At 43.0% G+C, this 27,023-nt stretch overlaps 1 protein-coding gene across 2 annotated transcripts; it reads left to right on the forward strand.

Moving 5' to 3' along the window:
• The first annotated feature begins 77 nt into the window (after nucleotides 1-77).
• On the forward strand, nucleotides 78-27,023 carry LOC139458149 (G protein pathway suppressor 2-like). 2 transcript variants are annotated; one of them, XM_071239468.1, is made up of 12 exons: nucleotides 78-227; nucleotides 2,155-2,328; nucleotides 4,552-4,655; nucleotides 6,228-6,355; nucleotides 8,310-8,433; nucleotides 9,926-10,040; nucleotides 11,038-11,274; nucleotides 11,867-11,976; nucleotides 15,028-15,093; nucleotides 19,469-19,579; nucleotides 21,330-21,401; nucleotides 24,047-27,023. In XM_071239468.1, the coding sequence occupies exons 2-12, from the start codon at nucleotides 2,235-2,237 to the stop codon at nucleotides 24,083-24,085; spliced, it is 1,200 nt and encodes a 399-aa protein (XP_071095569.1). In that variant the 5' UTR covers nucleotides 78-227; nucleotides 2,155-2,234; the 3' UTR covers nucleotides 24,086-27,023. The 2 variants fall into 2 exon arrangements, with proteins under 2 accessions (XP_071095569.1, XP_071095570.1); XM_071239469.1 differs by lacking the exon at nucleotides 19,469-19,579.

The following is a 27,023-nucleotide window of genomic DNA, read 5'->3' on the forward strand; positions in this document are numbered from 1 at the left end:
TTTGGGGTTTGACCAATGAAATATCGTTATATCTGAACCGGTTCCAACTTATTCGACTTCCTGTTTGAAGAGTTCCCCGGAAATGGAAAATGTGTTTGGATTCTTGTTTCGTCGTAAAATGTAAAGTTTTGCAAATATATCGTAAAATCAGATTGTTTGGAGCTCCAAATATATGACGTATTGAAAGAGGAAGTTATTAAAGTCACAAAAGCCTTGTTCAAGTGAAGGTATGTTTATTTTATGTGCCGACTACAAAAACCAATTTGTTGACATTCAAAGATTCAAACTCAACTATTTAGAAATCGAGGTCGCTGGTTCTGTACATGAACATATTTATAAAAATATTTATCAAAACAGAAATACGTGACAGAAATTCCACCTTAAATATCCTTATTTCCGCTTCAGTGCCAAGAATGTCATCAAAAAGTGACTGATAACCCGTCTGATATGGATATCCACCCCTCAACGAAATACTGCATAGTTAGTTATCTTCCCAACAACACAGATCATGTTGCCTTGTGTCGGTGGTGTAAACAGGGTTCTCAAATTGATTAAATAAGAATTTTTCGTCATCAAGTGACCTGTCAATCTCAAAATCTATTTCTTAGATTTGGTGACTTATTCAGTATTTATTGGTTATGACAATCTGAATATCGATACTTCATTCTTCACTGTGTATTAATTCACTACCACACAAAAATTGACCTACTTACATTTACTAAGGTTACCATGGTTGAGATGGACAAGGAGATGGTAGAAAGTTCAATTTTAAACATGTAATGGATCATACTAGTTCATGTTTTCGGTTTTGCATTAAATTCCAGGCTATAGGTTATCTTATCTATGCACAGACAGAAAGATTAATCTGATTATAAATCTGTGTAACATAGTACTTCTGAGTCGCTATAGCTATACAAAAGTTCCAGTCAATCCTAAACTCCTGGATAAATCTGTTCAAGTGAATCACAATGTATTCTTTTAAAATCTGAGTATATTAAAAATATTTCATTTTAGTGTCTAGAGAAGTTTTATGTTTTCCATTTTTCCATAAGTTATAAAATAATAATAAATTATTAGATTTCATCCTGCTACTCTCACTACCAAACATCTCGCCTCAATCATATTGTCCCGCCGGACTGGTGTACAGGTTAAGAAAATTCAGTGTTCTTGTTTTCTTTTGAAACTACCAGTCCACCAGGACTGGCAACTCGAAACATTACCAGTCCCCCCTAATTTTTGTCAGTCCCAACTTTTAGCAAATAAAAAAAAGTGTGAAAATTACCTGGTTTTAATTCTGTTCATCATGTTCAATGCAATGACATCATCTCTGAAGTAACTTCGTTAAATCGACAAGTCATTTACGTAAAGTTCCGTCACATTCTCCTTTTTTTGGTTAATATTTCAAGCCAAAGTTGCTACAAATATATAGTTAACCTCGAAGCAAAGCGAAATGTGATTTGCTTGCACTAAAAATAAACAAGCGGACTCTCTGATGGTATCAGACAAGCTGACTTCATTTGAAATATATATTAATATGAATAAAGCCAATGTTTTGTTCAAAAACAAAGATTTATAGGGTACTTTCTTTGCCAGTCCACAGGGATTGTCAGTCACACGACCCGTGAAGATCCGGGACAGAATAGATCTTAAGCAACCCATGCCTGCTGTAAAAGGCGACTATGCTTGTCGTAAGAGGGGACGAACGGGATCGGGTGGTCAGGCTCGCTGACTTGGTTGAACAATGTCATCGATCCCAATTTCGTGGATCGATGCTCATGATGTCGAACACTGGATTGTCTGGTCCAGACTCGATTATTTACAGACCTCCGTCATATAGCTGGAATATTGCTGAGTGCGACATAAAACAACAAACCAACCAACAACCAACCAACAAATTACCGGTCAAAGCCTAATTTTACCGGTAATTACCAGTAAACAGGAACACTGAAATTGGAATGTGTGTTTCCTTCAGCCTTTTTTCTTTACTTGATTAAATTGGTGTTTCCACTGTCCAAAGTCTTAGTGTTGATAGTTATTATGGAGACATACATGCTAAGCTTAATGAATGCGAGCAAAACCCACTCGCATTTTCGCATTAAATTCACGCTCACATTAATTTCAAGATTGACTGTATTATATTGTGTTGCATTCCAGGCATATAGTACCCGTTGTAAGAGTGCCGGTCAATATCTGCATTGGAGAAGCGCCGCGGTATACAGTTCCCCCGCACCAACATGCCAGCACTGCTTGAGCGTCCCAAGATGACCCGTACCATGTACCACGCCCTCAAACGCCACATCCTCAAGGAGAGGGAGAGGAAAAAACAAGGTAGGTGTGTGTAGGGCTGGCTGCTGATTCAGATCATAGAGATCAATAATCGTTAACTAAATATCGATTAATTATTAGGGTTGCGACCGGGTACGAAAACTGAACTGGAGTACCCGGCAGACAATACCCGAACCGGACACGAGTACCCGTAGTTCAATGTTGTCCCACTTGTTTGTAATGCTTTTGCGAATAAAAGGTCATCAAACATCTATTGATCTATTCTAAGGTATTATGTTTTTTATTAAATGCCTGCATGGCTTACCTAAAACATTTGAACGTTTGTCCGCTTTGTCGTCCATTTTGAAGTGACTTACGAGTTACGAAAGGCGATTAGAGTTATCTCCCCTGAACGGGTACTCGCGTCCAGAAAGTACCTGTCAAGTACCCGTCGCAACCCTATTAATTATCTATAAATATCGAAGGAGTAACTTTTTGGGCAAATATGAAAAAAAAGTCTGTAAGTAAACAACACTCGTATTTCACCCACTTGTGAGTAGTGTCACCTTTATGCAGGGATTACTTTGTGGACATTTAAAATACAGTTGCTTTCTGTCTTCTGCAATTGACATGAATGACCAAAACAAGTCCGTTTTGGTATTTTAAAACTGTTTTTTTTTTAAACTTGAAGTAAGAGGCGACTAACGGGTTTGGGTGGTCAGGCTGGCTGACTTGATTGATGCATATCATCGTATCCCATTTGGGTAGATCAATGCTCATGATGTCAATCACTGTATTGTCTGGTCCTGACTCGATTATTTACAGACTGCCGTCATATAGCTGGAATATTGCTGAGTGCGGCGTTATACAAAACAAAAAATGTAAATAGCCATGTCTAGATCAGACAAGCCGACTGGTGGTTGATGTAATGAGCATGTCTCGAGGCAGGCAGCATTGGAAGACGTGAAATACACCAAGTCACAGTCTGGCCAATTAGCCAGTACAGGTTTCTCTCAAGCAATGAAAGACATACTCCATGGAGCTGACATCTTACAAATATGACCACCTCCGTTGTCTAGTGGTAGAGCGTCCGCCCGGAGACCACCTCCGTTGTCTAGTGGTAGAGCGTCCGCCCGGAGACCTCCTCCGTTGTCTTGTGGTAGAGCGTCCGCCCGGACACCACCTCCGTTGTCTTGTGGTAGAGCGTCCGCCCGGACACCGCCTCCGTTGTCTAGTGGTAGAGCGCCCGCCCGGAGACCGTCTCCGTTGTCTAGTGGTAGAGCGCCCGCCCGGAGACCGTCTCCGTTGTCTTGTGGTAGAGCATCCGCCCGGAGACCACCTACGTTGTCTAGTGGTAGAGCATCCGCCCGGAGACCACCTCCGTTGTCTTGTGGTAGAGCGTCCGCCCGGAGACCGCCTCCGTTGTCTTGTGGTAGAGCGTCCGCCCGGACACCGCCTCCGTTGTCTAGTGGTAGAGCGCCCGCCTGGAGACCGTCTCCGTTGTCTTGTGGTAGAGCATCCGCCCGGAGACCACCTCCGTTGTCTAGTGGTAGAGCATCCGCCCGGAGACCACCTCCGTTGTCTTGTGGTAGAGCGTCCGCCCGGAGACCACCTCCGTTGTCTTGTGGTAGAGCGTCCGCCCGGAGACCACCTCCCTTGTCTAGTGGTAGAGCGTCCGCCCGGAGACCGCACCAAGAGCGGAAGGTCCAGGGTTCGATCCCCAGCTGCGTCATACCAAAAGACGTTAAAAGATGGTACTTGTTGTTATCCTGTCTGGTGCTCGGCATTAAAGGGCTAAAACAACGTACTGGTCGGCTTGGAGTCAGTATACTGTGTCTGAGTGGGGTATTGATGTTAAACTGCGGCATGGTATCTCAGTGGGCTAGCACTATAAATCGGCATCAGTCCGGACTAGTACAAGCAGCCACACAAACACACACACAGAACACAGGGCACTTTATAATGTTTAATCTATTAATTGTTTATTTTGTGAGATGAATTTAAGATGTTGTACTGCTGATGTATAAAGAAATGGAATTCAGCTGCGACATATTTCGACCATGTGTTGCCATGGTTACTGTAGATCTTCCAGCTATTTAGTATGATTGATGACTATCTTTAAGCAACGTGTCGGAAGCCTCTGTCCAGTAATCTGTCTTAGTCTGTAAGCTGAGCTTGTGACAACTGGTAAGTTAATGGTAAATCATACTGACTGTGATGGTCAGACCCACGAAGACATGTTCTTAATTTTATGATGTGTTGTCATGATTACTCTCTGTCTTCCAGAACAAGAGCAGGATGCCATGATGGAGAGATTGAGGAAGGAGAGAGAACTGAAGAAGAAGAAAGAGGAGGAAGACAGCCTTACTCTGGAACAGACTAAAGAACAGGTGAGTGTCCTCCAACAGTACAATACATAGTCGGTATTGAGCATCTTCCCGAGGCAAGAGAGTTAACTGACTATAAAATCCAGTTTCCACCCTTGTCGAACTAGGCTGGTATTATGGAGTTACGTTTCGGCTGAACTAACGAGTCTATGCATAGTCCAATCAAAATCGCGCACCAAAATCAAAATCCGGTTTGTAAAATGTCGTGCAGATTTCGATCGATCACAGGGTTTGCAAAGCATGTGCATCGCCAATTTGTTGTCAGCAGATATTTTCCAAATCCTTTCATGTTTTTAATTAAGGTGCTCACGCGATTTGATGCACTTCGCAATGTAAGACCCGTTATGTCACAAGTTATGGATCAGATTGTCCTGACTGGGCGCCACCATTTTGTGTGAAGCAAACGCAAGTGATACGAGAGGTGGAATCTGATTGGTCCATAGGAGAGGCTTAGAAGGGACATTATTGGTAATAGCCACTGGTGGCACAACAAATGAGCCCAGTAATTCCAGCCTAGTTCGGCAAGGGTGGAAACTGGACTTTTAAAGTCAGTTTACTCCCTTGCCTCCGGAAGATGGTATTGAGGAACGCAGGAAGGGTTGCATCTTAATTCCCGAGGCAAGGAAGTTAACTGACTACAAAAGTCCAGTTTCCACCCTTGACAAACTACGTAGGAATTACGTGGCTTAATCGTAGCCCCACCAGTGGCTATTACAAGTTATGTCCCTTCAATGCCCCTCCTGTTGACAATCAGATTCCACCTCTCATATCACTTGCATTTGCTTCAAATAAAATGGCAGCGCCCAGTCAAAGGATCTGATCGATAATCAAGAGCTATATTGTAATAAAAACCTCGCGAAGTGATCAAATCATATGAGCACCATGATCAAAAATATGAAAACATTTGGAAAATATCTGTCGACGTCCAGTTAACGGTGCCGATGCTTTTCAAATCGTCCAGTCAATCAGAAAATCTGCACGTTGAAATCAATGTTGTTTACGAACAGGATGTGTAGTTCATTACTCGATTTTGATTGGACTACGCATAGACTTGTTAGTCCAGTCAACATGGTCAAAATGTTAATGAGTAGAAACTGGATTTTCATAGTCAGTTGACTCCCTTGCCTCAGGACCCGTGAAGATTCCGGGGTAGAATAGGTCTTTAGCAACCCATGCTTGCCGTAAAAGGTGACTATGCTTGTCGTAAAAGGCGACTTAAGGGATCGGGTGGTCAGGCTCACTGACTTGGTTGATGCATGTCATCGATCCCAATTGCGTGGATTGATGCTTATGATATCAATCACTGGATTGTCTGGTCCAGACTCTGATTTACAGACCGCCGTCATATAGCTGGAATATTGCTGAGTGCGGCGTTAAACAACAAACCAACCAACCCTTGCCTCGGGAAGAGGTAAAACTACTAACACATAACAATACATGTGAAAAACTGCTTGCTGTGTGAAAAACTGCTCGCTATGATGCAACATCTACATAAAAATTGATCTAAAAAAACATTGAAAAATAATCGGTACCTTGATATCCCGATATGAAATGACACCCCTACTTGTGGTGCAGGTGTCGCAGTTGGAGGTGAAGCTGGAGACGCTGAAGACGGAGAAGCATGACCTGTTTTCTCGCCTCAAGAAGGTTCTCCATCAGGAGGACGAGACACGGAGACGGACACAGATCAAGGAGCAACAGAGGTCAGTCCCCCTAACATCTCTCACTATACAGGGACCACTTGTCTCCTCAGTTGTCTTAGTCACCCAGAGTTGGTCCCTGGGTCACGATACCGCCTCTGTGGTCTAGTGGTAGAGCGTCCGCCCTGAGAGCGGAAGGTCCGCGGTTCGATCCCCGACCGCGTCATACCAAAAGACGTAAAAAGATAGTACTTGTTGTTACCCTGTCTGGCGCTCGGCGTTAAGGGGCTAAAACAAGGACTGGTCGGCTCGGAGTCAGTATACTGTGTCTGAGTGGGGTATTCATGTTAAACTGCGGCATGGTAAATCAGTGAACTAGCACTATAAATCGGCATCAGTCTGGACTAGTACAAGCAGCCACACACACACACACACACACACACACACACACACACACACACACACACACACACACACACACACACACACACACACACACACACACACGCACGTGCATGCACGTCGCTATATAAGTGCAATAATCTTGGATGCAACGTTAAACCCCATTTCACCTCACCTCACCCTGGGTCACGTCAGAAACATGTCATCGTGGGTTTGAATCCCCTGATTATGTTTCTAGGTTTGTCAGCTCCATACCAGCATCACTTGGGCTTTCCTCCCAAGGAATAATAATGTGAAAAGAGGCATAAAAACAATTCGCTTACTCAATATAAGGGTATGTACCTTCATCTTGGCCACTTTTAGCTATAATTTAGGGGTACTCATCTTCCCGAGGCAAGAGAGTTAACTGACTTAAAAAGTCCAGTTTCCAGCCTTTCCGAACTTGGCTGGAATTCCTGGGCTCGATCGTAGCGCCTCAGGGGATATTACGAGCTATGTCCCTTCTAAGCCTCTCACATGGACCAATCAAATTCCACCTCTTGTATCACTGGTATATGTTTCAAACAAAAAGGGGGCGTCAAGTCAAGACGATCTGATCGATAATCAAGATCTGTATTGTGATAACACGAGTTATACATCGCGAAGTGCATCAAATCACCTGAGCACTTTCATTAAAAACATGAAAAGATTTAGAAAATGTCTGTTGACAACGAGTTGGCGGTGCACATGCTTTGCAAATCCTGCAGTCGACCGAAATATGCATGACACTTTAAAAAACGAATTTCAATTTCGTTGTGCGATTTTGATTGGACTAAGCATAGACTCGTTAGTCCAGCCAAACTGTAACTTCATAATACCAGCCTAGTTCGGCAAGGGTGGAAACTGGACTTTTATAGTCAATTAACTCACATGCCTAGGGAAGATGAGGAGTACTAGGCTTCAAAGGGTACCAACAACGCATAAAGTCTAAACCATTTATGATTCCTCTTGTATAATTAGCAATCAATTACGGCCAATGACTGTTTGTGGAAGGTTCCAATCTCATCAAAATCAGATCTTAGTTCTCGGAACCGCTAAACAAAGATCTGAGGACATCCCATTACTGTTCACGTCAGACCGACCTTGCAAGAACTTTAAACAACCAATGGAATGACCAATCAAAAGGACGCTTTCTCAGGCTTTATGGCACTAATTTCAAATTGGCGACTGCGATTCGAAACATATTTTGACAAATTCTCGATTGCAAATTAGAACTCTAAACAAAAGAACATTCTGGAATGGCTACTAGATGGTCTAGATTGCATGGATTCAGTCGTTAAACCCGTAACTATCGTTTGGAATACCCCGTGTTAAAGTTTTCGAAAATGCATAATTAGAAATCACATTCCGACTGTCACTTTCATAATCTGGTAAGAGACGCTCTGATTTGTCGGATGAAAGGTCGTTCTGACGTGACCCCTAATGGGATGTCTTCAGATCTTTGTTAAGCGGTAGCGAGAACTGAGGTCTGATTTTAATGAGATTGAGGAAGGTTCAGGCCAGCTGTTCTTGAGATGGTCATCTTGTGGTCAGTTGTCAAATTCTGGTCACCTAAAATATGACATTATGGTTGCAGCGAGATGTTGCTGCACGCCCAGCAAGGCTTCCCCTCCCACGCCATCCCCGTGTCCGGCCACCCCGTCATGATACAGCAGATCTCCGGCAGACCCGCCCTGTACAAACCTCCCTCGTCTATCATCGTGAGTGTCACCTTGCTTTCTCTTCAATGAACACGACCCTTGATGCCTGAAACTGGCATCTTTTTACTCTCAGTATAAACCTCAAGTCATGTCATCCTACTGTTCTCCAGTCAGGTTAAATCTCATAAACATGGATATTATAATATCCCCGGAATTCTGGATAATATTCCCAGGATTTTATGTAATATCTCCGGGATTTTATGGCCCCATGATTTTATGTAATATCCAGGGGATTTTATGTAATATCCCCGGGATTTTATGTCCCCATGATTTTCTGTAATATCCAGGGGATTTTATGTAATATCTCCGGGATTTTATGTCCCCATGATTTTCTGTAATATTCAGGGGATTTTATGTAATATCTCCCGGATTTTATGTGCCCATGATTTTATGTAATATCCAGGGGATTTTATGTAATATCCAGGGGATTTTATGTCCCCATGATTTTATGTAATATCCAGGGGATTTTATGTAAAATCTCCGTGATTTTATGTCCCCATTGTTTTATGTAAATCCAAGGGAATTTTATGTAATATCTCCGGGATTTTATGTCCCCATTGCAGTGATCAATGTCCATAGACAGAAATGTATGGCAGAAATGTCCTGCCCGATCACTGAAGTATGGTTTGAAATGCATAACAATGCATCCTTATAAAAGGACAAGTGTTGTATCATGAGATCAGGGGGCACGGGTGTCCCAGTCGTCTAAGGTGTCACGATTCGCTGTGCAGAGTTGCGTCCCTTGGGCACGCCAGAAACCTATGATTATGGGTCCGAATCCCGGTTCACCCCAATTATGTTTCTAGGTTTGTCAGCACCATACCCGTGCTCGTGGGTTTCACCGAAGTGGTAAACGTCTGAGACCTGCATTACTTCGGGTTTTCCTTACGCCGCGATATAACTGGAATACTGTTAATAGCGGCATTAAACCCAACTCACTCACTCACTCACTCATGAGATCATGTTTTGATACAAAACAATATTGCCTTATATATACTGACCCTCAAAAGTTAAGGATCATTAAACCACCTCCGTGGTCTAGTGGTGGAGCGTCCGCCCGGAGAGCGGAAGATCCGGGGTTCGATCCCCGGCCGCGTCATACCAAAAGACGTTAAAAGATGGTACTTGTTGTTACCCTTTCTGGCGCTCAGCATTAAGGGGCTAAAACAAGGACTGGTCGGCTTGGAATCAGTATACTGTGTCTGAGTGGGGTATTCATGCATGGTATCTGAGTGAGCTAGCACTATAAATCGGCATCAGTCCGGACTAGTACAAGCAGCCACACAAAGACACACACATACATGTACGTCGCTATATATAAGTGCAATAATCTTGGACGCGACGTTAAACCCCATTTCACCTCTACTCACCTAAGGATCATTAATATTTTGTGGTGAAGACTGAGCACACAATAATTTAGAAATATCCCCCAAAATATTCATAATTCTTAACTTTTGGGGGTCTAGTATGACAGTTGTTTTTTGTGTTGCAGGGTGTGAAGCGCACAAGAAGTCCGTCCCCTCCCCCGTCCACGTCGTACCAGGCCTACTCCTACACCCCCGCCAAACAGGCCACCCACATCTACCAGCACCAGCAGGCTGACTTCAGTACGTCACACTTTCTATGTACTCTATGCAGTGTCCGAAATAACTGCCTGCCTGCTGCCCGTGGCTGGTAACTTTTCTGTCGGGCTGCATGAAATTTTCCTCCACCTGCCCGACTCTCTCGCAGATAATTTTAAGACTACTTACATATTCAATTTTTTTATAACTCCTTGTAGATTCTCAAGTATTTGTTTGCATTATTTGAACTGAATCAAGACAGGATTTACCGTATTCGCGCCCACGGCGATATATGCTAATATATTGGCACGTGAACAATCCCAATTAGGCCCCCTTCCGATTGATCAATGTAAACAAGACTTATTTATTCGCGCATAATACGCACACGTGTGGTATATGCACCTTTAATTATGGGCAATTAAATTTTGGAAAAATGTATCTGCCATACATAAACATTTCAGGTCTTCTAAGGCGCCGTGATTCGCTGAGTTGCAGAGTTGCGTCCCTTAGGCACGCTAGAAACCTATGATTGTGGGTTCGAATCCCGGTTCGCCCCGATTATGTTTCTAGGTTTGTCAACACCATACCCGTGCTCGTGGGTTTCACCGAAGTGGTAAACGTCTGAGACCTGTATCACTTCGGGCTTTCCTCCCACATTAAGCTGACACGCCATGATATAACTGGAATACTGTTAAAAGCGGCGTTCAACCCAACTCACTCACTCACTATTGTGCCACCAAGGGTAGTAAGTTTGGAGTCGTAGATAACACCCTGCATGAAATGCTTAGGCTTCCACACAGAGAACACCTCCAGTGACCTCAGTGACCTTAGTCACTAAGCCTTGCTCCAAGGCTGCACTGAAAAAATAATCCATGGATGTGTAGTAATTCTATCCTCCTAATAGGCAAGTCTAGATATGTGGACTCCAGTCTCTTATAGTGACAACTTGCTCTTATTATTTAAATAATCTAGAAATTATGATTTAAACTAATAATTATTGCCTTAGAGACTTGTGCAAGTCTATCAGTGACTGTGTCCACAGAACAAGGCAACTACCCCCAGGGTCAACCTGTCCATGTGACCTATGCCAGCCAACCAGGACACACCTACCAACAACAGAGTGTGGTCTACTCAAGCAGCCAATCACCAGCCAGCAAGTACAACCCAGCCAGCCAATCAGCTTTCACCTCTTATCCCAGCCATTATGCTCAACATCAGCAGAAACAGCCAATAGAGAACTACCCTCCGGGCTATGTCATACAGCGAATGCAGCAACAAGGTAGGGACAGTTACCGTATTCGATGTAATAAGTGCCCCGCTCTAATAAGCGCCCACGGCGATATTTGCTAATATATTGGCATGTGAATAATCCCAGTTAGCACCCCTTCGGATTGATCAGTGTACACAAGACTTTATTCACATATAATATGCACGCGTGTGTTATATACACCCTTAATTATGGGCAAAAAAAATCTGGAAAAATATATATGTCGTATATAAACAGTTCAGACTGTCAGCATAAACCACGAAATTTATCTTCCAGCTTTGTTTTTTCCACCAAAATAATATTCTAATAAGAGCCCCTTATTTCTATTTTTGAGAGCGCCCTGCGCGCTTATTACGTCGAATAAGGTAACTGTTTTTGTTATATCTCAATTGTACACAAACTAACCCCTGCATAAATGTGCCACCACCCACCCGTGGAGTGAAATATGTTGAATCTTTTGAATTCTTTTTGCGTATTGCTCAAAGTTACTTCACCAAAACTTTTCGATAATTGATCAATATTTAGTTAACGATTACCGATCTCTATGATCTGTACCATAGCCAACCCTATTTCTGACCGTGCCATGTCATTGTGTGTTGTCCAGCGGCGGGGTACATCGGGTCTCCCCACAACCCCGGCATCCCCATCCAGCAGCCTCTGGACCACGCCACCCAGAAGTCCACATTCAACGAGGAGAAGTACAAGATCCAGCAGGTCGGTATATAGGGCAGGTCGGTATGTAGGGCAGGTTGATATATGGGGCAGGTCGGTATGTATAGGGCAGGTCGGTACATGGAGCAGGTCGGTATATGGGGCAGGTCGGTATATAGGGCAGGTCGGTATATGGGACAGGTGGGTATATGGGGCAGGTGGGTATATGAGGCAGGTCGGTATATGGGGCAGGTCAGTATATATAGGGCATGTCGGTATATGAGGCAGGTTTGTTATAGGGCAGGTTGGTATATGGGGCAGGTTGGTATATGGGGCAGGTCGGTATATAGGGCATGTCGGTATATGGGGCAGGTCGGTATATAGAGCAGGTCGGTATATGGGGCAGGTCGGTATATAGAGCAGGTCGGTATATGGGGCAGGTCGGTATATGGGGCAGGTCGATATATGGGGCAGGTCAGTATATATAGGGCATGTCGGTATATGGGGCAGGTCGGTATATAGGGCATGTCGGTATATGGGGCAGGTCGGTATATAGAGCAGGTCGGTATATGGGGCAGGTCGGTATATAGAGCAGGTCGGTATATGGGGCATGTCGGTATATGGGGCAGGTCGGTATATAGAGCAGGTCAGTATATGGGGCAGGTTGGTATATGGAGCAGGTCGGTATATATTGCAGGTCAGTATATGAGGCAGGTCGGTTATAGAGCAAGTCGGTATATGGGACAGGTCGGTATATAGAGCAGGTCGGTATATGGGGCAGGTCGGTATATGGGGCAGGTCGGTATATGGGGCAGGTCGGCTATTAGAGCAGGTTGGTATATGGGACAGGTCGGTATATAGAGCAGGTCGGTATATGGGGCAGGTCGGTATATAGAGCAGGTCGGTATATGGGGCATGTCGGTATATGGGGCAGGTCGGTATATGGGACAGGTCGGTATATAGAGCAGGTCGGTATATAGAGCAGGTCGGTATATGGGGCTGGTCGGTATATGGGGCAGGTCGGCTATTAGAGCAGGTCGGTATATGGGGCAGGTCGGTATATAGAGCAGGTCGGTATATGGGGCAGGTCGGTATATAGAGCAGGTCGGTATATGGGGCATGTCGGTATATGGGGCAGGTCGGTATATGGGACAGGTCGGTATATAGAGCAGGTCGGTTATAGAGCAAGTCGGTATATGGGGCAGGTTGGTATATGGGACAGGTCGGTATATAGAGCAGGTCGGTATATAGAGCAGGTCGGTATATGGGGCTGGTCGGTATATGGGGCAGGTCGGCTATTAGAGCAGGTCGGTATATGGGGCAGGTCGGTATATAGGGCAGGTCGGTTATAGAGCAAGTCGGTATATGGGGCAGGTTGGTATATGGGACAGGTCGGTATATAGGGCAGGTCGGTAAAGGGCAGGTCGGTATATGGGGCAGGTCGGTTTATAGAGCAGGTCGGTATATGGGGCAGGTCGGTACAGTCAAGTCTCGTTAATCCGACACTCGTTAATCCGACACTCGGCTTTATCCGACACAAATGATGGGAACCGATTGATTCAGTGCTATTTAGTCCCGTTAATCCGACATTCTCGCACTCCAACTCCGACACACCTAATTTGCAACGAAATCACGAAAACACTCATTAATCAGTCTCGTTAATCCGACACAGTGGTCAGCGTACTCCGTGGTCATCTGACCGCGAGTACACAACCCCGTGTTTTGACACGCACTGGCTGCAGAGATTAACTTAACAATTAACAGGAAAAGCTATTCAAACCTGTATGTACAAAGCTATACAAATGTAGTTTACAAATTGAAGCCAGATAAATGTGCATGAAGCCAGTTTAAAATACGAACAGGTATATAAAACATGGTCGACTCACCATGGTCGACTGGTATGTAAACAAGAAAGCATGGATGACTTCATTCATACTCAAAGCCTGGCTACTGATCTTGGATCGGCAAATGCGATTGGAGCAATGCCATGTGGTATTGCTGTTGGACAACGCCCCATCCCATGCTACTGTCGACATAACTAATGTGAAATGTCACTTTTTGCCTCCAAACACCACATCGCACATTCAGCCTCTAGATGCCGGGATCATAAAGAATTTCAAGCTTTATTATAAGAAACAGCAATTGAAATTACACCTCGACAATGTTGATGCTGAAGAACCACAAGCCCTAGACGTCAAGCGAGCAGGGGACTTTGAGAAATGTGCCTTCAAAATGTTAGAAACAGAAAACACTGACAGACTATTTTAAGTAGATGAAACAAGTTGTTAAGACAGTAGCACTTGCATTTACACGAGGAAATGTGTGTCGTTGATCATGTGATAAATTCAGTGAGTAATGACTCTATTGTTATGTATAATTGGGAAAATTATTATTATTTTTGCACAGTCATTAATTATAAATTAAGGAATGAATGAATAAACAACATAACAATATTAATATTTCGTTTTTAATGATTGTATTACAAGGTACACACGGTTATTATCTATCGTGAAGACGTCCGATTTTCGATCACAAATCACTTAATTTCGTTAATCCGACATACTCGTTAATCCGACACAATCATGTGCAACCAACGATGTCGGATTAATGAGACTTGACTGTATATAGGGCAGGTCGGTATATAGGGCAGGTCGGTATATAGGGCAGGTCACACGATACAATACACGATACAGTTTTTTTATGTATCGATATGATACACCATGTTTTTCTTATGTATCAATAAAAGACTTTACACTTGCTAAAATAAATTACTTAATACTCATTTTATGAACCCCAGCTCAGCATTTTTGCTGATGTGTTGTAATTAGCTTTTCAAGTACACAACTAATCATAACTACTATGAACATGTGTCTGCAGCTAGCTTTTCCTTTGCAACCTGCTCTGAAATATTTATAGTCAAGAAGTTTCCAGGCAATTTGACATATATATGCATATCGCGATACGTATCGTACCACGACCTATGTATTGTGATACATCTCGTGTAGGTTGCTGAAGATTGATTCTAAGCCGGACCATCATGGGTATTGCATCTACTTTGGGTTTAAGTGTTGGATTGTTGCTGTGTGTCAACTTGTATCAACTTGTTACTTTAAGGTTCGAGATCAACAACGCAACTACCAGACTGAAGCGTGGCCGGCGGGGGCGTATCCTTTCCCTAGGGTGAGTACATCATGATTCCAGGGTCTGCCACACCCCTGGGGACTACCTGGAGACTACACTGTCTGTATGCGCCAGATTCAACCACGCCCTCAGGGGACTTGTTAGAGACTACATGGCTTCCTTGGTGACCATATTGAAAATGTAATTCTTGGTATTTTTCAGCATATATCATTATGAAATATGATTGTCAAGTATGGGGTATAGGGAATAACATACAATATTATTTGGGGGCATGTTTTGATTTCTGACTGAGAAATGACCTTTGACCTTCAGGTAAATTGTACCACCGTTATTCTAGTGCTACAACTTGTTTGACATCAGGGATGCTACAAGGCCTATCAAACTGTATCTTTGTTTGAATGTTGCTAATCTCAGGTGTCTAAACAGTGCTCAATATTTCAATCTTATAAACATGGGTACAATTATTTCTATTTGTCAGGTGAGCTACAGCTCTTTAGGGCTCTGTTTATATATTTGATTGTTACTTATCTTCAGTTGGAATGGTGAGTGCAAAATTGTATAATTTTTGTTTTTCACAAATTTAGTTAAAATGAGTTTTTTGCATTTATGTGGTATTGCATAAAAAACTGTTTGCATATGGCAAATCTGTGTAAGTCAACAATAACAACACAGACTGCGCATATAGTCATTAGGATAACAGTTAGAAATCAGTGACAGCAATCAGTGGGGAGGGGGGGATAGTCTAGTGGTTAAAGTGGTCGCTTGTCACGGCGAAAGCATGGGTTCGATTCTCCACAATGTGTGAAGTCCATTTCTGGTGTCCTCCACAGTGATATTGCTGGAATATTGCTAAAAGCAAGGTTAGACACTCACTCACTCACTCACTCACTCACTCACTCACTCACTTACTCACTTACCCACTCACTCACTCACACACGCACTCACTCACTCTCCCTCACTCACTCACTTACCCACTCACTCACTCACTCACTCACTCACTCACTCTCACTCACTCACTCACTCACTCACTCACTCACTCACTCACCCAGTGGGAAATGCAGCATACCTCCAAATTGTGCGGGTCATAATGAATTGGATTTATCAAAAAGTGAACACAAAAAGAAATTGCTGTGAATAACTTGTTTTTGTTTGGCATCACATAGAGTTTTTTGAAAGAATGGGATGTTACTTCCATTACAATGACAAATATTCACATTTGTTAGACAAGATTTGTCTGTATGCGTTTGTAGCACGGTGACAGGAGTCATACCAGGACTTCGCTTTTTGTCAGATATTGTCTGATTATTGTATGTATTTATTACCTGCTGGAACTTGTTCTTTTTTTCAAATAAGAACCAATCTCATTAAAATCAGACCTCATTTCTCGCTACCGCTAAACAAAGCTCTGAGGACATCCCATTAGGGGTCACGTCACAACGACCTTTCATCCAACCAATCAGAGCATCGCTTAACAGATTATGAAAGTGACAGTCGGAATGTGATTTCTGATCATGCAGCCTCGAAACTTTAACTCCGAACAATAGTTACGGGTAAAACGACTGTATCCATACAATCTAGACCATCTATTAACCATTCAGGAATGTTCTTTTGTTCAGGTTTCAAATTGTAATCAAGAATTTATCATAATATGTTTCGAAGCGTAGTCGCCAATTTGAAATTAGTGCCGTAAAGCACGAGAAAGCTGCCTTCTGATTGGTCATTCCATTGGTCGGACAAAGTTCGGGCAAGGTCGGTCTGACGTGACCTGTAATGGGATGTCCTCAGATCTTTGTTTAGCGGTAGCGAGAACTAAGATCTGATTTTAATGAGATTGAAAAAGAACTAACATGGATTAAACTGAAGTTACAGTTTTAAATATGTAGGTTTTCTTGTGGCTTTCGCTGCTGTTGAAATGATAATTTTAGCCCCGTGATGGTGAGTGGAGCTTCATGCTGTGTTATCATCACTTGCTGTGATTACACTAACTCTGCATCACTCCTGGAGCCTCATCCTCGTTTATCCAGGGTATTATATCTCAGTTATGGGTCGGTTTGAATGACGTCATGTTGGAAATAGTTGTCCTGTTACGTCACTCTTGTTTTGTGATTGAAACAAGATGTCCAAGATTGTATGTCTCTATTGTCATAGTTTACTCATTTCTCTTAACTCTTGAGCAGAGCCCTCATGAACCTAGTAATGCTACTGGGAGTGGTGGGTGGGAAATTGCGATGCGAAAAACTGCTTGAATACCGGAAATAGCCAAAACGAGGCTACTGACTTAATTCTTAAAAGAATGGGCTGCGAAACGAACCATTCCGTAAAATGAATTTTATGACAAAAATAGAATGCTATGGAAAGTCTCTTCCAGTTCAAATGTTTATCCCTTTGAAGCGAGTGATAGACGATGATTTTGACAGATTCAGTCGTGTAGCCTGTAACTGTTTCTGGAATGCCGATTTAACCTCCTTGAGGATGCATGACTAGAAAACACATTCCAACTGTCACTTTCCTGATTTGGTAAGCAACGCTCTGATTGGTCGGATGAAATCGTTCTGATGAGACATGTAATGGGATGTCCTCAGTTCTTAGTTTAGTGGAAGCAAGAACTAAGGCTTGATTTAATAAAATTGTGTTCGAAATTGAGCATGAAATTCAAGAGTCTTTCCGTAGCCGTAGTCATCTTCCCGAGGCAAGAAAGTTAAGTGACTATAAAAGTCCACTTTCCACCCTTGCTGAACTAGGCTGGAATTCCTGGGCTCAATCATAGCGCCACCTGTGGCGATTAAGAGTTATGTCCCTTCTATGCCTCTCATAAGGACCAATCGGATTCCACCTCTCGTATCACTTGCATTTGCTTCAAACAAAATGGCAGCGCCCAGTCAAGACAATCTGATCGATAATCAAGATCTATATTCTGATAAGACGGGTCTTACATCGCGAAGTGCATCAAATCACGCGAGCACCTTGATTAAAAACATGAAAAGATTTAGAAAATATCTGTTTACAACGAGTTACTGGTGCACATGCTTTGCAAATCTTGCAATCGACCGAAGTCTGCATGACAGTTACGAGCCGATTTTTTATTTTGTTGTGCGATTTTGATTAGATTATGCATAGACTCGTAAGTCCAGCCAAAATGTAACTCCATAATACCAGACTAGTTCGGCAAGGGTGGAAACTGGACTTTTATTGTCAGTTAACACCCTTGCCTCAGGAAGATGAGCCCTAGTCAAAAAGGTTAAAGTTTGGATTGGTTGGTTGGTTTGTTGTTTAACGCCGCACTCAGCAATATTCCAGCTATATGACTGCGGTCTGTAGATAATCGAGTCTGGACCAGACAATCCAGTGATTAATGTCATGAGCATCGATCCACGCAATTGGGATCGATGACATGCATCAACCAAGTCAGCGAGCCTGACCACACGATCCCGTTTGTCGCATATTTACGGCAAGCATGGGTTGCTAAAGACCTATTCGTACCCTGGAGTCTTCGTGCGGCGTTAAACAACAAACAAACAAACCCCCATCACCCCCACTTTCTTTCGAACACTTCTTAGTTAGTAGTAAGGTACTGGTATTGGATTTGGAGGGAGACGTCATTTCTGTAACAAAGCTTTTACCGTATTCGACGTAATAAGCGCACTGGGCGCTCTCAAAATTAGAAATAGGGGGCTCTTATTAGAATATTATGTTGGTGAAAAAAACGGTTGAAAGATAAATTTCGTGGTTTGCGTGTACATTGGTCAATCGGAAGGGATGCTAATTGGGATTGTTCACTAGCCAATATATCAGCAAATATCGCCGTGGGCGCTTATTAGAGCGGGGCCCTTATTACGTCGAATACGGTATGATGGAGGGATCCAGCCTATATATAGAGATATAATGCCCTGGATGGACGAGGATGCTGTGGCCTTAACACTCACTCGTCTGCCCAGCACTGGCGCCACCTCACCAATCAGGTTGTCTCTCCCATACAGCAGCAGTATAGGTTTGTGTCTATCACACCACCACCAGGGGAACAGTCAGTAGGTAGAATGCTTCCTATTTTTTTCTGACGCCGAGCTAGTAGTGCAAGCTTTTAAACCTGTTCTTATTACTATTTAAGGCAGATCGATTTATTGTTTTACTGATGATCTTGCACAATTTGTCAAGACAGGGGACAGAAAGACAAAAATTATTTTGGGTTAATTTGGTTTTTATTTCTTTCATAATCTTATGTAATTAAATGAAACCTATAATAAAAGATAAAAAAATTAAGCAAATTTATATTATAAATATTTTTTTGATTTACGTTTCGTCATTTTGTGCAAGGTCATTGGTATAACGTGGAAATAAGTTTGTGTGTCCTGAAGATGGTAATCTCTGAGGTAGGTCTGTCTGTCTGTGTAGTCAGTAGTGTGTGCTTGCCTTGCAGGGTGGGCTGCGCAATAAGGCCCCCCAGATGTCCGGGCAGCAGCCAACGGCGGCGGCGGCAGCGGCAATGATGCAGCAGCAGCTTCAAGTCCAACAAGCTGCTTCGTCCAAAGTACACCAGTGACCTTCACCTTTATAAGTCACCCATCTCTCCCAGCATTCCTTGCACACTGCTAGGTTAACACTGAGTCTGCTAATGTCACTTTGACTTTGACCTCTGGCGATCTCACAAGCAGATGTTCGTGTCATGTATATCATAACTTCATGATAGATTTCCAACTTCCTTAGTGTAAAGATAGCTTCGTTGAATGGGCTCCAGAGGTCAAGGTCAAGGTCATTTTGCCCAGATGCTTACAAGGAATCCTGGGAGAAGTTGGTCTAATGCTTGCTCACCAGTGTTCAAAATAGGCTCCTGCCTGTAGAAACGCGGCAGGTACATCGGGCTCGTAGTTTCAAAATTTGTATGGGTCCCTGTGGCCTGCAGTAAATTTATGTTTTAATTTATTTGTCACAGTGTGCTGCAGTTTTTGAAATGAGGGCCTGAAGAGTTTAGTCAGGGTCTGCAGCTTCTGAAGTCTGAGTTTATTGTACACCCCTGACCTTAAAGGGCCAGGGTATATAGTTATACCAAAGAATTCTGTCTCCCTGGCCATCCTTCAGAGGAAAGACAGCCTCCGTGGTCTAGTGGTAGAGCGTCCGCCCGGTGAGCAGAAGGTCCGGGGTTCGATCCCCGGCCGCGTCATACCAAAAGAGATTAAAAGATGGTACTTGTTGTTACCCTGTCTGGCACTCGGCATTAAGGGGCTAAAACAAGGACTGGTCTGCTCTGAGTCAGTATACTGTGTCTGAGTGGGGTATTCATGTTAAAATGCGGCATGGTATGTCAGTGAGCTAGCACTATAAATCGGCATCAGTCTGGACTAGTACAAGCAGCCACACACACACGTACATGCACGTCGCTATATAAGTGCAATAATCTTGGACGCGACATTAAACCCCATTTCACATCACCTCACCTCACCTCACCTTCAGAGGAAATGTTTTGTCTGACTTATAACTTGAAAACTTCTTCATAGATTCTTTTCAAACTTAGGATAGGTGCAGTGCGAAGTTTGATGTCAATTTTTGGATTTTCTGAAAAAAACAGCTTTTTTTTCATTTTTTTACTTTTGTGCGACCTCTATCCAGAAAACTACGTCATGATTCTTTTCCAATTGGAGAGGTGCAGTGGAAAGTTTATTTTCGATAAGTGGATTTTCTGACAAAATATTCCTTTTTTAATTTTTTTTAATTAAGAAATATGTTGGAGTCGAAGTCTTGCTTGTTAGTGAGCCTTGCTTTATTTCCAAAACTGTTGAGCCTACTCTGCCACACTTGTAGAGTGGCATTATTGTAGGTGTTAGTCTTAGTGAGTGGACTAGTATAAGCTGATCTTTCTAGATACCAAGAAAGTTTACAAGACAAGGGCTTCGGACGAGAGGATAAAGTTGCAGCCTGCACACGAGATACTGCTAATGTAAAAAATCATAACATCTAGAGATCTGATACAGGATACTGTGCTTATAAGAGACGACTAAGGGGATCGGGTGGTCAGACTCGCTGACTTGGTTAATGCATGTCATCATATCCCAATGGCCTAGATCGATGCTCATGATGTCAATCACTTGATGGTCTAGTCCAGACTCGATTATTTACAGACTGCCTTCATGTTGCTTGAATATTGCTGAGTGCGGCGTTAAACAACAAACAAACAATAATAATAAAATATATGGCTTTGCAGCTGAAGCTGAAAAATATCTAAGTCTGATACAAAATTCCAGGCATCCAATGGTCTGTCCCTCACGTTTGTTCTATCATTCCAGGGCAGTATAGTGACCGGGTACCCCGCCCGCACCCAGGCTACCCCCTCAAGCACCTACCAGCCACCCACACAGGTACGACCTCGCTTCCCATCATAGTGACCATCTTCCCGAGGCAAGGGAGTTAACTGACTGTAAAAGGGACATAACTCGTAATAGCCACTGCTGCACTACATTCGAGCCCAGAAATTCAAGCCTAGTTTGGCAAAGGTGGAAAGGTGGAAACCATTTAAGCTGAAAGTTAAACTGCTTGTTTCCTTCATTTATTGCTTGTTGGCTCTGATGATTTTGGGGGCGCGGGTGGCCCAGTCGTCTGAGGCGCTGCGATTCTCTATGCAGAGTTGCGTCCCTTGGGCACGCCAGAAACCTGTGATTGAGGGTTCGAATCCCGGTTCGCCCTGATTATGTTTCTAGTTTTGTCAGCACCATACCCGTGCTCGTGGGTTTCACCGAGGTGGTAAACGTCTGAGACCTGCATCACTTCAGGCTTTCCTCCCACATTAAGCTGACACGCCGTGATATGACTGGAATACTGTTAAAAGGGGCGTTAAATCCAACTCACTCACTCACTCTGATGATATCCCGTTTGTGGAGCTCTCTGTACTATCGCTGCCACCAGTGAAAGCTCCCCACTGTGATAGGTGGCCACAACCATGGTTGGAGCTGAACTCGCAACTGACTGACTTATGTTCACAAACAAGTGATGACTGCTGTGATGCTTTATCTCTGCTATATTATTTTCTTTGTGAATTTCTGTTTCATTACAACAATCATGTAATTGGTATTGTAAGAATGTATGGGAGAATTCGGTTGATTTTCCGTTCATCTGCAATCTTGAACCAAACGAACAAGAAGGTTAATTCATCTTGGAAATATGGTCAGTCGTAAACCTTTTAAAAAATAACTGTATTGGCATTCCCAAAGACGAAAGTATAAATGTTACTATATCCGGGGTTAGAGGGCAAATTTCAAGATTCTTGTAATGGCCGTGCCCAAACTGGTGGCAGCGATGTTATTAAGAGTGTAACGAAGGTGTCACGCGCTAGGAAGGAGCTTGCATCTTCCCTAGGCAAGGGAGTTAACTGACTATAAAAGAGACATAGTTTGTAATAACCACTGGTGGCGCTACGATCGAGCCCAGAAATTCCAGGCTAGGTCGGCAAGGGTAGAAATGGACGTGGTCAACCGGCATTCGATAGCCAGTACGTCACCAATGTTGTTTGACAGTAAACTTCATGTTTTGTCGGAAATAACTGTTCGGAGAACTATTTCTGTATAAAAACACCAATTGTAACTGATTTTCTTGTTTAACTGAGTCTTGGTTCTGTCCATGTTGCCAAGCCAGCTGACAAATGAAAAAACTCAACATCCGTAAGTCGAGAGCTGGAAGCACACATAAGCGGGATCATCTCATATTATCTTATGCACCTTTGGCATAAGTTATTTATATTTATCATCCAAAATGGCTCCCACAGGAGATATCGCTTGGGTGAGATCAAGTGCATCACAATGCTTTGCAGACCAGTGTGACGTCACTAGTTACCATGACGTCACATTCAAATGACATCACCAATTGCTCTGCTACTGAAGCTGTTAGCAGCACTTTTTACACTTAAGACACTGCTTATTACTGTCTACAAACTGAAAAAGTTGGAAGAATGATGTTGGTGATAATAAAATCTCACCCTCGTGTCTTTTGAAATCAAATATATCAACACTCGTTGATAAAAGTGGAAAAAATCCTTGGTAAGCCCCGGAGTTTTTCCACTTTTATCAACTCGTGTTGATATATTATCTATCAGAGGCAAGACTCAGTTAAACAAGAAAATCAGATACAATTGGTGTTTATATTCAGAAATAGTTCTTGGTACAGTTATTTTGGACAAAATATGAAGTTTACTGTCAAACAACATTGGTGCTGTTCTGGCTATCAAACGCCGGTTGTCCTCGCCAGGGGAGCCTGAAAGTGGTACAATTAGCAATAATTGTGAGATCTTCAACCCCGTGTATAGGGGGTCCCCACTTCAAACCCCCCTAATTCTAGTTATGAAAACTTGCCTTATAGACAGCAATATACGGTAGGGCTTACCTCCCACACTAAGCATCTTCCCGAGGCAAGTGAGTTAACTGACTTTAAAAGTCCAGTTTCCACCCTTGCCGAACTAGATTGGAAATCCTTGGGTCCATCGTTGCGCCACCAGTGGCTGTTATGTCCCTTCTAAGCCTCTCCTTTAGACCAATCAGATTCCACCTTTCGTATCACTTGCATTTGTTTCAAACAAAACAGTGGCGCCCAGTCAAGACGATCTGATCAATAATCAAGGTCTATGTTGTGATAAAACGGGTCTTAACATCGCGCAAAGCGTGAGCACCTTGATTAAAAACATGAAAAGATTTAGAAAATATCTGTAAACAACGAGTTGGCGGTGCACATGCTTTGCAAATCCTTCAATCGACCGAAATCTGCATGACAGTTTACCGGATTTCGATTTCGTTGCACAATTTTGATTGGACTATGCATAGACTCGTTAGTCCAGCCAAAATGTAACTCCATAATACCAGCCTAGTTCGGCAAGGGTGGAAACTGGATTTTTATAGTCAGTTAATTCCCTTGCCTCGGGAAGATGACACTAAGCAGACACACCGTGCTGTAACTGAAATATCGTTCAAAATTATGTTGAACCTAACCTCACTTACTCAGTCGCAATTTTCTCTTTCAGAGCACGTATCACAGTCAGCAAGCAGGAAGACCAAACTGACCAGGTGGACGTCTTGGTGTGTGAGTGAATGCTTTCACAGGACTAGTGACATTCCGGCTAGATGTGAGGCTAGATGTGAGGCTAGATGTGAGGCTAGATGTGAGGCTAGATGTGGCTAGAAACTGACAGCCGGGAGAGACAGACATATGATTGGATCACAAAGCTGACCCTGCAAGTGTATCAGGATAGCCGTGCATCAGGACTGCACCTCAACATGCATGTGTATATGGTGCATGAGCTCCACATGGATGAGGGGCACGAGTGGCCCAGTTGGTTTAGGTGATGCAATTCGCTGTACATCATAGGACACACCAGAAACCTTTGGTTCAAATCCCGGTTCGCCCCGGTTACCGTATTCGACGTAATAAGCGCCCCACTCTCATAAGCGCCCACGGCGATATATATTAATATATTGGCTTGTGAACAATCCCAATTAGCACCCCTTCCGATTGATCAATGTACACAAGACTTATTTATTCGTGTATAAAACACACTCGTGTGTTATACGCACCATTAATTATGGGCAATTTAATTCTGGAAAGATATATCTGTCGTATATAAACATTTCAGGCTGTCAGCATAAACCACAAAATGTATCTTTCAACTCTTTTTTTTTTCAATCAAAATACCATTCTAATAAGAGCCCCCTATTTCTTATTTTGAGAGCGCCCTGAGCACTTATTACTTAGAATACGGTATATTTCTAGGTGTGTCAGCACCATACCCGTGCTCGTGGCTTTCACCAAATTTGTAAACGTCTGAGACCTGCATCACTTCGGGCTTTCCTCACACATTAAGCTGACACGCCGCGATATAACTGGAATACTGTTAAAAGTGGCGTTAAACTCGACTCACTAACTCACTCCTCCCACATCAAGCTGACAAGCCTAATATAACTGGAATACAGCGTTCACTCTACACGAATATGTGTAAATAATAATAATAATAATAAAGTCCATTTCTTCAGCGCCACTTCCGTCTACGTACTCGCTCATAGCGCCGCACACAGGGTCATAGACACATCTAAAGAGATAAGTCTTTAGTTTTGTCTTGAAAGTGTCCAGAGTTGGAGATTGCCTAATTTCCACTTGAAGGGAATTCCAGAGCACTGATGCAGTGTGAGCAAAAGTTCTGTTGCCGAATGCTTTGAGTGAGACCATAGGGACACTAAACTGGAGTTTATGTGCTGATCTGAGATCTCGTGCTGGCTGGTGTAGGGTAAGAAGTTCACTCAGATAGGAAGGTGCTGTACTATAGTAGCACAGGTATGCAATGGAGCACTGAGTTCAACAAATCAGCTATTTGAAGCAGATCGACTGATTTAGCAGGAAATTCCTTTCCTTTTTTCGAAATTCATATTTGACACCTGAATAACAATATTACAGCTCACTAGAATAAAATTAAGCTAGGCACGGGCTACCAACCAGCGTTTATTTTATTTTGCATGCTGGTGCTGTGTGTGAAACTGAGACATTGTCTTGGAATAACGGTAATCAGGAACTCCTGGAATTCGAGTCAACAGACATGACAATATTACATGACTTGTATCAAGTCTGCTAGCACCTTTTGGCCCAAGCTTAAACCCCTGTAAGACAAGTCTGGAGTACCCACGACGTATTCTCACACAGAATACCCCACTGGACAAGAACATCCTGGTGTTTGTGGTTCTGCTGGAGTGAGTGAGTTGGGTTTAACGCCGCTTTTAACAGTATGCAAGTTATATCACGGCGTGTCAGCTTAATGTGGGAGGAAAGCCCGAAGTGATGCAGGTCTCAGACGTTTACCACTTCGGTGAAACCCACGAGCACGGGTATGGTGCTGACACACCTAGAAACATAATCAGGGTGAACCGGGATTCGAACACACAATCATAGGTTTCTGGCGTGCCCAAGGGACGCAACTCTGCACAGCGAATCGCGGCGCCTTAGACGACTGGGCCACCTGTGCCTCCCTGTATTGCTGGAGATGTCGGTGCCTTAATGTGACAAACTATTCCATAGCTCCTGATGAAGTCAGATTGGAGTGCATGACCAACATTTCACTTGTAATATATTCTTGTTGATTGTTACATTTTGGGATTTGGAGTTTGTTCCAGATGAAATGTTTTTGACAGGCTATCCTCATCTGTACATGAAAACTTGAGGGGTAGATTGGGCTGCTTGTCCCTTGGCTTGTGGCAACCAAATACAACACTGGACCGGCTAGTATTTGAAGCCGATACTTCATCCCTAATTTGGTCATGTTTTGGCTGGTTTATTTTCAAAATGACCAAATCAGTTTGTGGAAACTGCTGATGGCCGTGTCTTTTGCTCATCTAGGCATGTTCCAATCAAATCCCAGTCAAGATAGATAAGAGCCGTGAAGATCAGGGTTAGAATAGGTCTTCAGCAACCCATGCTTGCCGTAGGAGACTATACTTGTCATAAGAGGCGACTAACAGGATCGGGTGGTCAGGATCGCCGACTTGGTTGGTGCATGTCATCGTATCACAATTGATTAGATAGATGCTCATGATGTCAATCACTGGATCATCTTGTCCAGACTTGATTATTTACAGACCGCCGTCATATGGCTGGAATATTGCTGAGAGCGGCGTTAATCAACAAATAAACAAACAAACAAGAAAGATAAACTAATCGATAATCATAACATGGCCAAGACCACTACTTCCAAAGGCTCTATTTGATTTGTGCTATCACCACATGGAAGTGGAATTATATTAACAAATCTACCCCTGAAATTTCTTTGACACTGTAATGCTTATAGATACAGTTTACATGTAGACATTTAAAGCAGTTATTTCTTTTCTTAATCATTGTAATATTTGTACCCTTATCAAGAAGTGTATGGGCTATGAAGTGTTTCTTTGGAACACTTGACTGATTGCATGTTGTGTCAATGTTTTTGCATATGTGAACAGTCACATTGATTTTTAAGG

This window comes from Haliotis cracherodii, unplaced genomic scaffold (assembly GCF_022045235.1).
Source record: "Haliotis cracherodii isolate W230 unplaced genomic scaffold, xgHalCrac1.p SCAF_12, whole genome shotgun sequence".
Taxonomy (NCBI): Eukaryota; Metazoa; Mollusca; class Gastropoda; order Lepetellida; family Haliotidae; genus Haliotis; species Haliotis cracherodii.

What these genes read in the sequence shown, in the direction of transcription:
- LOC139458149 (XM_071239468.1), top strand. Translation starts at nt 2,235, where the DNA reads ATGCCAGCACTGCTTGAGCGTCCCAAGATGACCCGTACCATGTACCAC. An exon ending in TGGAACAGACTAAAGAACAG is followed by an intron (nt 4,656 to 6,227) that starts GTGAGTGTCCTC and finishes CTTGTGGTGCAG; the next exon opens with GTGTCGCAGTTGGAGGTGAA. An exon ending in CCTACCAGCCACCCACACAG is followed by an intron (nt 21,402 to 24,046) that starts GTACGACCTCGC and finishes TTTCTCTTTCAG; the next exon opens with AGCACGTATCACAGTCAGCA.